Source organism: Balaenoptera ricei, chromosome 7 (genome assembly GCF_028023285.1).
Source record: "Balaenoptera ricei isolate mBalRic1 chromosome 7, mBalRic1.hap2, whole genome shotgun sequence".
Lineage (NCBI taxonomy): Eukaryota > Metazoa > Chordata > Mammalia > Artiodactyla > Balaenopteridae > Balaenoptera > Balaenoptera ricei.
In genome coordinates this window covers 107637587-107655633 of record NC_082645.1, presented here as the reverse complement: position 1 = coordinate 107655633, position 18047 = coordinate 107637587, and the positions used below count along the sequence as shown (strand labels likewise).

General features: G+C 42.1%; 1 protein-coding gene across 1 annotated transcript in view; it reads left to right on the top strand.

Annotated features, from left to right (window-relative positions):
* Positions 1-18047, top strand: part of WDFY1 (WD repeat and FYVE domain containing 1) — a 48100-nt gene that overhangs the window by 3956 nt on the left and 26097 nt on the right. Inside the window, exon 2 of the mRNA XM_059928815.1 lies at positions 14376-14443. Within this exon, the coding sequence (XP_059784798.1) occupies positions 14376-14443 (68 nt within the window). The remainder of the gene's footprint in view (positions 1-14375; positions 14444-18047) is intronic.

Below are 18047 nucleotides of genomic sequence, written 5' to 3'. Positions count from 1 at the left end.
AACCAATGTGGAGTATTCAGCTTAATTCCATCGGACCTGGTGTCACTGGTAATGGTTTGGGCAGTGAGCTTAGGGGTCTAATCAGAAACCTTCAGGGGTTACAGTGCCATGAAGGGTTAACAGAGAAGGGCGCTACTCTCACATGCATCCATTTCTATTTTGTTGAAGTAATAAGTACCCTAAGCTCTTTTGCTTAAACTTCATTCTTCATGAAACCTTAATTAGTATTTTTAAAGTTTAGTTTTCAGTTGCTTGCACTTTGGAACTAGAATATTTGAGCATGCAAAGTAGGGTGATACATTTGTAAAGTGAAAAAAAATATTCTTGAGTCAATGGAGTATGACTGTCTTTCTAGTCAGGAGACTGTGAAAATAAAAGTAATAACCTCAGTATTACGTTTCAGAATTTGAACCGCAGCAGTCATTTTCCTGGTAAAGGGAAACAGAAAATGAGACTCTGCTTTCAGGACAGAACTGAAATGTGGTGAGGCAGCAGGAATTGATTCCCTAGACACGTTTGCTTTTTGAACTTCTTTGCTGTGAACTGCACCAAAAAATTAGTCAGTTGGTTGAAAAGGATAGATAGCATTTTTTAAAGATAAAAACTTTATTAAAAGCCTTATCAATAAGTTAAGGCTGTGGGCCCGCTGTCTTCATTTTTTGAAAAATAGAGTTTGGAGAAAAGCGTGCTAATACTATTGCTTCAGGGGCCTGTAAGCCAAGATTGATTTCTGCAAGAAACTCAATTTTGTCTGGCCCAAGTCAAACAAAGAGATATCTCATATGTTTTAAGATATTTTAGGATGTTGCTCTTAGGCTGGTAAATAATAGAGATTATAGAAAATCAACTTTTAAAATATTTTTGGTGGCATCTTCCTTTTTTTTTTGTTACACCAGCTATTTAATTTTTTGTTTCCTTTTAGACATTTCTAAGCATATTAAGATGGTTTGAAGGAAAAAATGTATATTTAGTAGCTGTTCACATGGAAACAATCTTAAATAAACAACTTGATTTTTAAGTGTTATGCTTAGGAGGAAACCTGGCGTAGCTGGAAGTTTTTAGTTTATACAGAAAACCAGAATGTTAACCACTGTATTTTTGTTGTCACGCAGTGCCTAAAAATAGACTCTTTCGTTTGTGTTATAAAATAAAGTGAAGAAGTGAGAAACGGGAAGCCTGGGTGGGAGAGCATTTATTCCTCTGTTGTTAGAGTAGTTTTTCATTGTTATGATCATTTTCTGTTTATAGCATAGTTTAGAACAGATTCTGGATCCAGAATGCCAGAGTTTGAATCCCAGCCATGTGACCCTGGGCAGGTTACTTATTCTCTCTGTATCATAGTTTTCTCATCTGCAAAATGGAGATAATAAAGGCACCTACCTCATAGGGTTTTGTGGGAATTAGATGAATTCATATGCAAAGCACTTTGAACTGTGCCTGGCACAGATAAAGCGCTTTTTGTGTGTTGGCTATTACTGTTTTCATTCCCATTTATTTTCCATTTAATTGCTTTAACCTTATCAGACGCTAAAGATGTCTCTGCTTACTGTGTCTGTGGGTATGTATGTGTGTGTGTGTGTAAATAAAATGAAATTTCTCCTGTCTGAATAGGATAATACCGTTTTGGGGGTCACTTACAGACCTAAGTTCTTATAACTGTCTTCGAGTTATGCCTTTTCATCATTTCCATATTTGGTCACTTACAAGTCACGTCAGTCATAAGTTTTCCCTTATAAAAATCTTTGCCCTGCTGTGTTAGGGGGCGCCAAGGCCACTGCCAATTTCCTTGATTCACTAGGACTGTCATTATACGGTCATGGTCACAGCCATGATTTATTACAGTGGGACAACCCAAAACGAAATCCATGAAGGGAAAGGCGTGGGGTGAAGTCTAGAGGAAACCAGGCATGAGCTTCCAAGAGTCCTGGCCCTGTGGAGGCACTCATGAGGTGCTCCGTTCCTCCAGCAGTGAGTTACATCACATGTGTGAAATACCGTCTACTGGAGACCGATGATAGGTGGCTGGAGACTCACTACCCAAGGCTTTCACTAGGAGTTGGTCATGAAGGCAGCCTCTGCCTCACACGTGCTGAAATTCCAGACTCCCAGAAGGAAAGCATGTGGTCAGCGGTCTCTCAAATGTTAGTTTGAGTGAATCAATGAACAAATAAACCTGGTAGGAATGAAGAAGCATGGACCAGAATTGAAACACAGGCTTCTTCCTTACGGCCTCCAACGGTGCTTCTTTTAGGTTAGTTTAACCTTGCGTTTCAAGACTTCTAGGCTGTGAACAGAGTTTGAAACTTCTAATTTTTAATTCAAGAATCGGTGTTGCTTGGACCCTACATTGATTGACTCCATCCTATCCTCCTGCCCCTGCTCCTCAAAGGTTGTGATAGCTTTTACCCTCCTGGGTGGCACAGAGGTCACAAAAAAATAATTTTTATGCTAACAGTGAAAAGATAACAGCAGGAGTGGTTCCTCAAGTAAAAAAGAAAACATCTGCAGGTAGAAAACCCAGCCATCAGGCTTCTAGAGCAGCATTATTCATTTAGGGGTTGGTGCAAGTACCACACAAGTGCAAGTGGCCCTCCCTCCGGGATAAAAATCTGCCTGTGACATGATCTGCAGTCTGAGAGTCACCATTGTCATGGACCCTTGAAGCTGCCCCGGATTCCTTCCCTAGACTGTAGAAGGGGGTGGAAATTTTAATTTTTTTAAACCAGTCTGATTCTCCTCTGTAGAAAGAGGCTGGTTTCTCTGCCTTTCAGTTTAGATAATCAATTCAATAAAAATCTAGTGTTTCCCCCCTTTGTTATCAAAGGAGAAAGGCTGCTTTCTGCCGCAGTAATGAAGAGGGCAGAGTTCAGGAGACTTGGCTGGAAGGAAACTGCTGTTTATTTGATAAAAGCAGATTGTACCATATCCTTTCCTCTCCCTCTTAGGCTAACATTTTAATGTTATAGAAACCAGCCAGGCTACCAGAATTACACATTTTTGTAGGTGGCCCTGGAGGTACTGTCAGACTAGGAAAAAAATATCCTTTGTAGTAGGTAACACAAATGTTTAGTGATTTACCAAGATACAAAATAACATCAGCAATCCTAAGAGTGACTGGAAAATCAGATTTCCCCAAACTTACTGTTTGTTCAGAGTTTAAAAGAAATCAGGCCTGGGGCTTAATTAATTTGTAGCATATGCTATACCCTGTATTCTTTTAAATCATTTTGTTGAATAACCCCTGTATATCAGTTTACAATTTAAAGATGGTTAAATTGCTTTTATTTAGCTATTTTGGGATGATTAGGGTGTTTTTTTCTTCTTTTTTTAAATTTTATTTATTTATGGCTGTGTTGGGTCTTCGTTTCTGTGCAAGGGCTTTCTCTAGTTGTGGCAAGTGGGGGCCACTCTTCATCGCGGTGCGTGGGCCTCTCACTGTCGCGGCCTCTCTTGTTGCGGAGCACAGGCTCCAGACGCGCAGGCTCAGTAGTTGTGGCTCACAGGCCCAGTTGCTACGCGGCATGTGGGATCTTCCCAGACCAGGGCCCGAACCCGTGTCCCCTGCATTGGCAGGCAGATTCCCAACCACTGCGCCACCAGGGAAGCCCCATTAGGCTGTTTTTTTGAGAACTTTTTTTTTTTAATTTTTAAAAAATATTTATTTATTTATTTATTTAGGCTGTGCCAGGTCTTAGTTGCAGCACATGGGATCTTTAGTTGTGGCATGCATGTGGGACCTAGTTCCCCAAACAGGGATCGAACCTGGGCCCCCTGCACTGGGAGTGTTGAGTCTTACCCACTGGACCACCAGGGAAGTCCCCTGAGAACTTTTTTAAAAGAGCTGGTTTTAATCATCAAAAAATCTACAAACAATAAATGCTGGAGAGGGTGTGGAGAAAAGGGAACCCTCTTGCACTGTTGGTGGGAATGTAAATTGATACAGCCACTATGGAGAACAGTATGGAGGTTCCTTAAAAAACTAAAAATAGAACTACCATACGACCCAGCAATCCCACTACTGGGCATATACCCTGAGAAAACCATAATTCAAAAAGAGTCATGTACCACAATGTTCACTGCAGCTCTATTCACAATAGCCAGGACATGGAAGCAACCTAAGTGTCCATCGACAGATGAATGAATAAAGAAGATGTGGCACATATATACGATGGAATATTACTCAGCCATAAAAAGAAACCAAATTGAGTTATTTGCAGTGAGTGGATGGACCTAGAGTCTGTCATACAGAATGAAGTATGTCAGAAAGAGAAAAACAAATACTTTATGCTAACACATATATATGGAATCTAAAAAAAAATGGTTCTGAAGAACCTAGGGGCAGGACAGGAATAAAGACACAGACGTAGAGAATGGACTTGAGGACATGGGGAGGGGGAAGGGTAAGCTGGGACGAAGTGAGAGAGTGGCATGGACATATATACACTACCAATGTAAAATAGATAGCTAGTGGGAAGCAGCCACATAGCACAGGCAGATCAGCTCAGTGCTTTGTGACCACCTAGAGGGGTGGGATAAGGAGGGTGGGAGGGAGACGCAAGAGGGAGGAGATATGGGGATATATGTATATGTATAGCTGATTCACTATGTTATAAAGCAGAAACTAACACACCATTGTAAAGCAATTATACTCCAATAAAGATGTTAAAATAAAAAAAGTCATACTCACCAAAAAAAAAAAAAAAAAAGCTGGTTGTAGAAATGCTGATGTGTCCGTTGAGGTGGAACTTGGCCTTGTGATTTTACAGAAACACTTGTGTGCTATTTGAATCTGTTTATCAAAGTGTGGGCATGATTTTCAAGGTAATCATACCAGAAAATAATATGTGTTGAACCAAATGTATGTTCTCATGGAGTTACAGGTTTGAAAATGGTATTAATCATGACTTACACGAGGTGCCTCCTGTTTTGAGAGCCAGTGCTTTTTAGAAGAAAAATCATGCTTTGAATCTGTCTTTGCTCTAGTACGCTGTAGCTTAAGCAGATGAGGCTTTATAGACTTGGTGATTTCCTAAAGTATATCTTTAACTTGCTATCAGTCAGCTCTTTGAAAGAGTCAAACAAAGAGACTGGAAGAAATAAAAGGAGCCTCTCTGCTCCTCATCAGGAATGTCTTTGAGCAGATCACAGATTAATCTCCCTGGAATAAGTACTTCTTTCTTAATCAAACCTTTGGTTTTTAGTCTGCTTTTTATGTATCTACTGTAGTAAGGTAAAAGAACATACAGAATTATTATCCTTGACAGACAGGATGAAAATATTGAATAATATTTAATTAAGAGTAATGACTTCATTTATGCTTTTACAGTAATGTCTTCAGTTTCTTGGGAATCGAATTAGCATCTGAGCAAAGTGAGGATCCTAGAGCTCAGTTAAAAGTTAAAGTGGACTTACGTGTTTACTAAGTACTTTGAAATTCTTGACACTTGGTCAATGCCAAACGCTGTTTTTGTTTCCAGTTTTAAGGTCAGATTCTTAACTATTCTTTTTTTTTTCTAATTTTATCTATTTATTTATTTATTTATTTATTCATTTATTTTTGGCTGTGTTGGGTCTTCGTTGCTGTACACGGGCTTTCTCCAGCTGCGGCGAGCGGGGGCCACTCTTCATCGCGGTGCGCGGGCCTCTCACTATCGCGGCCTCTCTTTTTGCGGAGCACAGGCTCCAGACGCGCAGGCTCAGCAGTTGTGGCTCACAGGCCCAGTTGCGGCTCACGGGCCCAGTTGCTCTGTGGCATGTGGGATCCTCCCAGACCAGGGCTCGAACCCGTGTCCCCTGCAATGGCAGGCAGACTCTCAACCACTGCACCACCAGGGAAGTCCCATAACTATTCTTAAAGATATACTGCTTGGAACAGATAACACTGTATCAGTTCGCTATTGCTATGTCGCAAACCAACCGAAAATTCAGTGGCTTAAAACAACAAGTGTTATCATTGATCATGAGCCTATGGGTCACCTAGACAGTCCATCTGGTCACAGCCAGGCTCACTTATACACGTGTTGGCCCTGCTCATCTTAGCCCGTCTCTTTCACGTGGCTTGCTAGCCGCAGCCCTGTGGAGGACGGCTTCACCTGGCACAGTGGGGCTCTCTTCTGTGCCATCTCTCATCCTCCGGCGGGCTAGCCCCTCTTGTTCATGTAACCATGGTAGGCTTCCAAGAGAGGGCCTCTTTACTCAGAGCTGGCGCTGCATTGCTACAACCACGTTCTTCTGGCCAAAGCAAGTCACCAGGCAGCCCATTTTCAAGATCAGAGAAGTAGCTTCCACCTCTTGATGGGAAGAGCTACAGTGTCACGTTGTAAAGGGCAGGGATGCAGGGACGGGTAAAGAATTGGGCCCATTTTTGCAACTTGCTGCCTCAAGCACTTACTTATTGTATCGTATACTGCAGTTGATCTTGAGGTAGTGAGAGATTTTGTTAGAATCACTGTACATATTGAGCACAGAAGTCAGGACTGTTTTGAGCTAAGTGAGAATTTTGGAGTTAGACCTGGACTTTTCCACATTCTGCATTTATTTGGAGAAAAAAGGAATTTAATGCTTCATGTTTCCTTATTGTTTAGGAGTTACTGCTTTGGAGGATAAAATGTAGAGTGTTCTGAATGCCCTTTAAAAAATTGTTCTATATATTAATTAATTACCATATAAAGCTTCTTTGCTTTGAATTATTTACCTTGGTATTGTTTTGAAATGTGAATTTTCATCACCTTCTGGCAGAATAAGTAGACAGAGTTAGAAAATCTGACCCAGGGCTGCTGTTGGTTTCTTTGATGTTAGGACTTTCTCCCTCCTGACTTCTGCCTCCCTAAGTATAAAATGGAGGTCTTGGCTGTCATCTTTGCCTTGAGGGTGTGGCATCACGTTCTCAACAGACCACAGCTTTTCTAGACTCCCAGGGCATACGCAGAAGGCAGGAGGTAGCGTCTGTGCCACTGGAGTTCTTCTCTGGGAACTTTGAGAAGTTAAGTGGGGACACGTTTGTGAAAGAGGCGCGGTTTATTGCCTTGTATCTTTCAGGCCATCGAGTCCTGTGCCTTTTGGTGTCTTCTCTCTCCTGCCTTTCCGCACGGGACTTCTTTGCCCAGCTCTGCCCACTGTGCCCCTGCTCACTGCTCCCGGGGCGTAACTCATGCTCTCGAGGCCCCGTCCACCCAGCACCTCTAGCCCTTGTGTCCAGGCCCTCTCCACTCCTCTGCACTGACCTCCATGGGTGCAGCAGATCCCCTGACAGACTCCGTGGGGGCACAGGGCCTCTTAGACTCTGCTGCACTGAAAAAAGGAAAGTGGTCGAGCCCTATTTGAAACTGCCTCTGATTCTAGTGCCTGCAGCTGCTCCAGATCTTCAGTCTGACCCCCGTTTTTCTCCTCAGCCTCACTTGCTCTCAGTGGTAATGACTTAACGGGCACGCTCCCAGGGAGGGGGCGGTTTTTACATTTAGAATTTGAGATAGGTACCCTTGAAAATCAGACAAGAGGGGCTTCCCTGGTGGCGCAGTGGTTAAGAATCCGCCTACCAATGCAGGGGACATGGGTTCGAGCCCTGGTCCAGGAGGATCCCACACAGCCCTGGTCTGGGAAGATCCCACATGCCGTGGAGCAACTAAGCCCGTGCGCCACAACTACTGAGTCTGCACTCTAGAGCCCGCGAGCCACAACTACTGATCCCACATGCCACAGCTACTGAAGCCCACACGCCTAGATCCAGCCAGTGCTCCGCAATGAGAAGCCACTGCAGCGAGAAGCCCATGCACCGCAATGAAGAGTAGCCCCCATTCGCCGCATTTAGAGAAAGCCCGCACGCAGCAACGAAGACCCAACACAGCCAAAAATAATAAATAAATAAAATAAATTAAAAAAAAAAAAATCAGACAAGATAAGTCCTTATGTGCCTCGAGGCTTATGAGGAGGTGTTTAACTGTTAGTGGCCCTGCTGTTTTCCCCCGCTTCTCAGCTGCTCCACATCTTTTCTCTGGGGACCACCCCCCCCCCCCCGCCCCCCAGGAACCAGTGTCCTTGTCTGCCCCGCGGGCGTGTTCTCTTCTCTCTGTCTTTCTGCCCTTCATCAGCCTCCTTGTCCTCCCTGCCCAGCCCGACTCAGCGCAGTTATGGAATTTAGTTCTATCATCTTATATTAAGCTTAAAAAAAAAAAACCTTAGTATATTATAAACATTTTTTCATGGTTCTATGGTCTTCATAACTAATTTTAATGACTATATAGGCAGTTGAATGAATGTGTCATTAACCCATTTCATTATTTAACATTTTCCCCTAACTTTACTCCTTTGAATAATGCTCATATGAACTTTTTAAAATATGTAGTTCTTTTCTTCATCTATTAAAAAATTTCTTCAGGGTCAATTGCCAAGCCTGGAATTCCTAAATCAGTTTATTGTGGTCGTTACCATCATCATCATTGTTATTACTGTTACCATTATTATTAGGCAGGAAACGTGTTTCTCACTCTGTGGAGCAAAATTCTTGCCAAAGAATTAGCTCTGATGTACAATGCCGACAGAAAATCACGAGAGCCCTAGAAATGGCATGTTATTACTGTTTTCAGTTGTTCCTTGGCTTAGCCCTGCCCCGCAATACATTTTAAACACATTTCCGTCTGAAATATTTAAAGTAAAGAAATAACAATCCAACTTTGGCATTTCATTTATTTAGAAAATAAATGGATGGTGATCCACCGTGCTGAACAACGAGACAGATAAGATGATGGTTTGATGTGCATACAGTGGGGCTATAGCCTTACAGAGAGACTTCCTCTCGTGTCTCCATGGAAAACGCTGCAGCCCTACATGAGTTCACGCTTCTCAAACGAGGAGGGCAGACGAGACTGATGGTGCAGTCCTCCACAGCAGGAGCGTGGGGAAGATTGAAAAGCACTTGTAGTAGCGTAGGCTCTGAAAGAGATGACACATTTCCTTTCTAAGTACCTTTTGGAAAAATATCAGACTATTGTTTTTAAAACAACTTAAAAATAGATCTTGGCAAAGATGAACATGTTTCTAAGGTTCTGGTTTTAAGGAAAGACTTGTTTTCCAGATTGACGCAGTCTTGGAACATCAAACAAGATCCCTGTACTAGAAGAATGGGTAGAATAAGCAGCAAGCAAAACATAAAATGAGTTTAGGTGAGTGGGTGTAGGTTGTCAAAATAGTGAAGGAAAAAGTTAAGCTGTTTTACTTCAGTCAGAGAGGGTCTTAGACATTCATCTAGGCAGAAAAATATTGTGGTTTTTGGAAAAATAAAGCCATCTGATCCTGACACTTTGGTGATTATATCGTTCATTAATATCATCCTAGAGTTTTTCATAGTTTGCTCCTGTAAAATGTTACTAAACTGTTTTATTGTGACTAGTAGATTTTGTTTCCAGTTTTCTGAATAGTAAATTTTTTTAGTCTGTGAAATTTATTGATTTTTTTTTTAAATAAACAGCCCAACTTAAGCCTGTTTTTATAACCATTTTTTTAAACCAATGAGGCATATTCTGACTACAGTACAAAACAAATTTCTATATTACTTAGTAGAAATTATACACCTTTGTTTAATATCATAGTTTCTTGAGAGTGCTGGAGTATTAGGAGTTAAATTTAATATCATTTTGATTTTTATCTCAGAAGTGGGAGAGTTTAATGCGTCCCCCAAGGAAGGGAAACAGTTTGGCTTGAAAAGAGAAGGAAGGGAATTCCAGATAGAAAGTGTGAGTACAGAGGTAGAGCCAACTATCAAGGTCAGCTGCCTGATTCGGAACCTGATTCCCAAAAAAGGATGGTCTTCTCTCAGCCTGGATGTGATAAATAATTTCCAAATGAAACACCCCAAGAGATAATTTAAGTCTTGCCAATTTCCTAGTGTGCCAGCTGGGTGCAGACCAAATGGTAGTAACTGATGTTTGTCCTCCAAAGGAAATAATACTGTGTTTCAAAGATGCTGGGGTCTAGGTAGGTCCCATTTTGACCTTGGACTAAGCTGCATGAAGTTAAAATTTGACTTTTCCAGGTTAGATGATTGGATGGAAGAGACAACCTTTAAGGTTTCCTGCTCACAGTGACTTCCGTGCTGTCTGAAATCACTCTTCTTTCAAGAGGACTCAGGGAAAAGCATGAGCCACTGAGGGCTCCATTGAGCTACCAATGCATTCATGACCCACAACTTACGGGGTTGATTTGGGGGCTTTTAGACTACATCAGCATTCTGGTCTTTAGACCCTTAAAAAACCAGACAGATAGGTTTAATCCCTTTGAGTGAATGAAGGCGCTGTACGGTGCTCTCATCTTCAAGTGCCTTGGCCTTTGCTGACCTGTCTTTGCAAGTGGAGTAGAATCCTTGAACAGATTTAATGCTTAGAGGTGAGTTGGCCTTTAACTTCTTATAACTCCTGTTTCATCCCCTGTGTTGAACATAAATAATGAAATGTATCCATAAACATTCTGTACTAAGTAACATAAAATGTAGTCAACAGAATGTAATATTGTGTTAGTAGTTCAGGCCTAAGGATCATCATTACAAGCTTCTATTGATTAATTTAGGTGAGGGAGGTCATGCTGAAATGGTACCCATCCTGCGGGTGCTGCCCAGATGAACTACTGCCTAGAGAGAAAAGTCCTTGGTGGAGTGGTGAGGGAGGAGGGATTAGGACATAACCTGAGCTCAGCGTATTTGGGGCATCTGAGGTTGACAGCTTGCTGGGATGTAGGGTCTGGGTCTGGGAATCATAAGTATGTCAGTTGAACCCCTGATTTGAGACAACGGCTGGTGGGCTCTGAACACAGGGGCAGTGGGATGCATGGTTCCTTGGGAGATGTAGCCAGTAGTCGACATGCCCGAGGTGGGCCAGAGGGATGAGCCCACCACATGACCTGAGAGGAGGCTGCACTGAGGCGTGAGTGGTGAGGGCTGGACGGCGGTGGGCATGCTGAGAACAGAGACAAGGGCCAGTGTCCCAGGTAGGCATTACTGCTTCCTTCTTAACAAAACAAGCAAAAACCTGCAACACCATTATCACACCTAAAGAAATAAGCAGTATTTTTTTTTTAAATAAATTTATTTATTTATTTATTTATGGCTGCATTGGGTCTTCGTTGTTGGGTCTTAGTTGCTGCGCATGGGCTTTCTCTAGTTGCGGCGAGCGGGGGCTACTCTTTGTTGCGGTGCACGGGCTTCTCATCGCGGTGGCTCCTCTTGTTGCAGAGCTTGGGCTCTAGGCGCGTGGGCTTCAGTAGTTGTAGCATGTGGGCTCAGTAGTTGTGGCTTGCGGGCTCTAGAACACAGGCTCAGTAGCTGTGGCGCACGGGCTTAGTTGCTCCGCGGCATGTGGGATCTTCCTGGACCAGGGCTCAAACCCATGTCCCCTGCGTTGGCAGGCAGATTCTCAGCCACTGTGCCACCAGGGAAGTCCCTAAACAGTATTTTTTAATATCAAATATCTAGTCACTGTATGTATTTTCAATTGTTTCATAATAATATATGTATATTTAACAGTTTGATTGAATCAGGATTTAACCAAGTCTCCACATTGAGAATGTTTGACGTGCCTGTTAAGACCTCTTTAGTCACAGGCTGGTGCTCCATTTCTGTTTCTTCCCCCTTGCAAATTACATGTTGAAGAAACTGGGTCATTTGTCTATAGAGTTTCCTGCAGTCTTGATTTTTGCTGAATGCACCCCAGTGGTGATGTATACTGTGTTCCTCTGCATTTCCCGTAGATTGGTAGTTGGATCTAGAGGTTTGACCAGATGTACTGTAAAATAAAGTTGGTATACTGCACTTACCAATTTTGTATAGGGCTTTTACTTAACATTATATCATGAACATTTTCCCATGCCATTAAGTTTCTTTTTTTAATTTATTTTTTTATTGATTTTTGACTGCATTGGGTCTTCATTGCTGTGTGCGGGCCTTCTCTAGTTGTGGCGAGCAGGGGCTACTCTTTGTTGCGGTGCGCGGGCTTCTCATTGCGGTGGCTTCTCTTGTTGCGGAGCATGGGCTCTAGGCATGCAGTCTTCAGTACTTGTGGCGCATGGGCTCAGTAGTTGTGGCGCACGGGCTTAGTTGCTCCGCAGCATGTGTGATCTTCCCGGACCAGGGCTCGAAGCTGTGTCACCTGCATTAGCAGGCAGAGTCTTAACCAGTGTGCCACCAGGGAAGTCCCCATTAAGTATTTTTCATAGCTTCATTTAAATGGTTTCAAACTAGAAAGATCTGTTCCATGAAAAAGTCTTAACCTCTGAAGTTTGTGGAAGAAGAAAACTAAATAATCACGAACAGTAACCAAGAACCCAGAAATAATAGCAGTGGTTTAAAACGTTACCTCAAAGAGTGTCAAATTTTGATTTAAGATGTCGAACTACAGACAGTAAAAAGTATAGGTCTGTTCCCAGATGCTTTAGTCTGATCTTTCTCTCTCTTTCCCTTTTAATTTTGGATGTGAACTTGAACTTTCTAGAACTTCCTATCACAATATAGGTACTCCTGAAGGAGTCTGCCTGATTGCCTTGCCTTGTGAACTTTGTCACGTAGGACCTTGTTTAATGGTGCTTGAACGAAGAGACGGTGTCCGAGAGTCTTCATGGTGTCCCACACAGACACAGTGTATGAGTACCTGTTTGATTGCAAATAACAAAAATTACTCAGACTCGCTTAAGCCGCTGAGGGTGTTTATGGTGAGGATGCTGGGACACCTGCCTCACGGAACCCAAGTCTAGGGAAGTAGCGGCCTCAGGAGCAGCTGGCATGGGGGACTTTCCACCTGGCCTGTCTCCAGTTTGCTCCTGCCTCTCCTCTTCGGTCGGCTTCATTCTTTCCCTTTTATTAACGTACAAAATTCTCCAGTCCAAATTGCCAGATGTGTGACCAGAAACAGTCATGTCAACTACTGGAGACATACTGATCTATGTCTGTCTCTCCTGGTTTCTGATATCCCAGGGAAGGAACTGACGGATCCCATTTCTGGTCTGGCCAGTTGTGATCAGAGGGGCGATGTAGAGAAAAACTCTGAGTGATTCACCTTGGCCGAAGGTTCCATCGTGACCAGTTAGCAGTGGCTGGAAGATGGGTCGTGTTGTACAAATGGCTGTTCCCACACTAAGGCCTGTACGGCCAGTTCACATTTAAGATAGCCTGATTCCCGCTGTGCTGCTAGGTCATCTTATTTATTTGGATGAATGGAAGTCAACATCTGGTCTTTATTTTCTTTTATTTAGCTCTAATCATTTACAGTAATCTGTAAGATCTTAAGTGCAGCTGGGCAGGTTCTGAAAAATGCATACACCCGCGTCGCCTACTCCCCAGAGCCTTACCGTGGCCCTAGAAGGTTCCCTCATATCCCTTCACTGCATTCTGTCCTCACGCCCAGAAGCAACCACTATTCTGATTTTTATCCTCATAGACCTGTCTTACTTGTCTTGAACTTCAAGCAGAATGGAAACATAGTGTCAACATTTAGCCTTACTGTATTTTAGTTCAAGGTTGCAACCATTAATTCAGTGCTGGCTGTGGGCCAGAATCTGCGTTGCTGTTAGAAATACAAGAGTGTGACAGAGCTGACAATAAGGGACGCTGAGACAGTTAGGAGTCATTGCGAAGGCAGAGCACGGCTGTGCCGGAAAAGGCAGTGAGTGTCCTACTCTGAAGAGGAAGAGGCCCAGAGCTTCCTGGAGGTTCCATGAGTGCTGGAGAAATATTCCATATTGTTCTTCTGAGGTGATAAGCCAAAATATTAAACCTTGGCTGTTTTGGTCGTGTGTCATTTTCCTGCCTGTGTCCAGGATTTCCTCATCTCTCTGTGTGCATTCTGGTGAAAGGAGAGGCTCAGAGACGGGTGTGGAAGGATTTCCTCCCGGGGCCGAGACGACTGGGAATTATCTGTGAACGAGCAGTGGTGTGGGCTCTGCTTTGTACGCACGTCGCTCCCAGTTCTCCAGAAACATTTTCTTTCCATTTACGTCTACGACTCTCATTTGGCTGAGGCAGCCAAGCGACCAAGTTTGCAGTTTGTTGCCAAGAAAAGTAGTTAATAGTTCTCAGCTTTCTTTGTATATCATTATATAATGAACATTTTCCATATTATTAAAGTTATTTAGAATCCTGACTCCTAGTTACTGCAAAACTTACCATGTATGGACATACTGTAGGTAACTATATAATATGTGTGTGTATATACACATATATACTAGTATAAAGTATACCATAATACTCTGTGTGTGTATTTGTCTAATTTGTCCAGTTGATTAATGTTATAAGGTCAATGGGAAACAGTATTGAAAATAAAATAAAAAGTTTGCCTGGAGCAGAAAAGAAGGTAAAATTACTAAAAACTACTCGTTTTTTTCTTTTCTTTTCCCCACAGAACTATCCGAGTATGGCTGAAAAGAGACAGCGGTCAGTACTGGCCCAGCATTTACCACACAATGGCCTGTGAGTAGCTGTCTTTGAGGATTTAAATTTCAAAATTCCTGATTAAAAAAATGCCGCTAGATTTCAAAATGAGCTTCTTAGTTGCCTAATACCTCTGATAGGCTGTGTTAAACCATGGGAAAACTCCCTTTCTCTTGCGAATGAAGCTGGGTCTACCGGCTTAACTGAAGCGGACTTGAACAGAACTGGAAAAAATAAAAGGAAGAGGAAAGCCTCCCACCTCCTCCATTTTCCTTTGTCTTCATTTTGCCAACTTCTATTAGTAGTAACTTTCTTCTTAGTAATAGCTGATATTGACACTAAAACAGAGCTCTGAACACTCCTCTGCCTTCTTAACTGGCCTTTTGCCCAACTTTTTCATAAACTCTGGGTACTGTTGAGAGATCTGGTACAAGGCACAACGCATTCTAAATGGAGATTTTTCTCAGTAGTCAAATATGTTCTGAAAATAAACCCTGATGATAAAGCTTTTGCATTGAGATTTTAGAACAGCCCTGAGATGTAGTGATATAAAATTACATTTAAATCCAACCCTTCCTGCAGATCTAAGCAGCTTTGCATCCTTATCTCCCACTTCTCCATCCTTTCTTGAAAAAAGTGCCTGGATACCACCCGGGTCCAAGCTGGGGCTGAGTCCTGCCACCCGCAGTGGCCACACGGAAGGCATCCGTAGCTGCTTATTTCCTGGTGGTTTTGGTCCTTAATGAGGGGTTTTCCTCAGTTAAGGTTTCAATAATCAGAGGATCCCCTAGGAAAAGACAAAAGGCTCTGGAGCAGGCTTGATGGTTTGCTAGTGACGACTGTTACGAAGTTCTCCAAAGAAGAGTGTTTGCTAGTTCCAGACGCTGTGGACACGGTTCATAGTTCCCGTAAGAGTTATTCCGGGGGCTGTGGAGTTTCTTACAAACACAGAGCTGCCTGTTATTCAGCAAACTCCTTATATCAGCTTGAATTATCCTTCCAAGCACCTCCTTTCTTGGCTAGCACTTTCTCATCTGCACATTTATCGCAGGGTACGTGCAGGGTTTAGATCCTATAAGCATTTCCACAAATAATTAATAGTTTGTCAGGATTTTCATTTGTTCTGCCTTCTACTGACAGCTTGGGCAGGCTGGTTATCTTCTCTATCTTGATAACCATTCAATGAAAATGAAGTGGACTCTTTGGAATACTGGTATAAAGCTAACTATTTTAAAAGGAACCATAAAACTTTACCATATGCAGTGTGTCAAGACTACCTGAAACCCTAATCATGATTTACTGTGCCAGGCAGTAAGTAGTACCTCCCATCCTGTGTCCGTGTGTGTCTGTGGATTTGTCACCTTGGTTACTCAGTGTGAAATAGGAAGCAGCTGATGTCTTGTGAATGTGCTTGTGGAGCCCGTTTGATAAATTTACTTTGGGATTTTTAGGGAGCAGGGCAGAGGTAGGTGGGATACCCTGGGCCTCTGAGCCTATCCTTTACCCAACTGAAAAATAAGAGGCTTCTCTTAGACACATAACTCCTTACTTCCAGTGACCCAGTGGTAGATCTGATAGCCGGGAACAGCAACAGCCTGGGGACCTGCTACCTGTGCTGGGGGATGTTTTGCCGTCTTTGTGGCCAGTCCTGCTAACGCTCTTGCTGTTATCCCTCCCTCCTCTCCATTACCCCGCACTTCATAATCTGGCCACAGCTCAGTCTCCTGAGACCTCAACCTTGGAGTTCATGCTCTTAAGAACAGAGAGAGACTGAGATAGATGTTTGTCCAGTGTTTAGTTCAGTGACTCCTTGGCTTGTATTTCCCCCAGATATTTAGTTCACTTTGTAATTGATTTCTCTCCCAGGGCACCAGAACCTAGCAGTAGCAGTGCACACTCTTCCTTGGCTTTTGGGTCTTGGGCACATGGCTTTGCTTTCTCTGTTGCCATCCCTTGCTATCTTGGCCTAACTGTAGCCTCCAGAAGTAGCTTCCAGCGCTGTGGCTGGAAAGACTGGTAAAAACACATCTCTGCTGTGGGTGACTGACACCTTCATGTTTGTATCTACACGTATGCAGCCTGTTGCTTCCAGATGCCTCTTTATCACCTCCATCTGGAACGGTGTCTACTGATGAAATTGCAAGAACACTGCCAGAAGAAAACAGAATGAATGAATTTTGAGAAATAACTGCTTGTCTGTTTTATTTTAAAATTAAATTTGAAGTATGAGAAGGAAAGTGCCATGTTGGTTTTAAAAACTGTCTGCAGATTACCCAGTTGAGGACGTTTTAGTGGCCATCCACCGATTTGTTTCCTGTGACCTGACAGAGGTGATCAGTAAGCAAACCTTAGAATGTTGCTATACGTGGACCAATTATGATTCAGAACATTACCTCACATAACAAAAATAACTTTCAGAATCTGCTTTAGCTGAAGAAAAATGTAACTCTTAGTTTCTGTATCTACTATGTGCCTCATGCATTTTTGTTTTTTGGTACTATTTTATGAAATCATCCCAACAGCTATATAAGGTAGACGATATTTTCACCACTTAGTAGACAGGGAAACTGAGGCCAGAGGTTGGAATTCCAGTTCATGCCCATCTGACTCCAAAACTGTGCTGCTCACTGCAATATGGGGTGGGTCCACAAACTTTTTCTGCAAAGGGCCAGACATAAATATTAGGCTTTATGGGCCAAACAATCTCTGTGACAACTTCTCAACTCTGCCATCGTAATGTGAAAGCAGCCATAAGGAATACATAAATGAAAGAGCCTGACTATATTCCAGAAAACCCTTTGTTTACAAAACTAAAGTTTTAAGCATATGATTTTGGACTGCAATGGTGCCTTTTTAAAAGGTCACTGATTTGAAAGATGATTTGTGTTTTGCTTGTTTATAAAGCTATGTGAACATTCACATTAAAAAAAAATTATAGTTTATCTCAGTAGAAGCTTCCCTTCTAGGAAAAAAGCCAGGACATTTTTAGATACAAAGCAAACTAGCGAGGCTTTTTTTTTTTAAATATGTGAGAATTCTCTAGTCTTATAAAATTACTCAGCACATTGTAATTTTTACACAAAAGATTTTAACATGTTTATGTACAGTTAGTTATAACATTGGGCATAAAAAGAATTGAAAAGAAGCTTAAAACTAAAGCATTAAGATTTAGTACCAACTGAAAAGCAAGCAAAAATAATGACAGTGAATCTTTAAAATCATCAAAGAGATTTGATTTCTCAAAGATAATTTTATGCATGGTTATTAAAAAGCACTTTGTATGAAGACACATATATCTTTGTGGTTATAATTCTTAAACATGATCGTTCTTTGTAGTTTCAAACATCAATATGGTGGATAAGGGTGTACAAACTTGTAGTCAGTTCTAATTGTTTTGTGTGTAGACAGTTTTGGTCTCTATATTTCAACGAGATAGTTTTTTGAATGCAACTGAAATAGTCTGATCATACAGCTAACTATGTTTCTGCCTTTGAGTACAATTCAGTATTGTAGTTTATTTTCTTCCTTTGGTGGAGAATATCAGCCATTGTAGTTAGAGAACTTTAAACTGTTTGCAAATGGTAACTTCATTTATAAGATTTTTCTTTTACTTTTTTTAAGAAGTTTTATTTCAAAATAAACT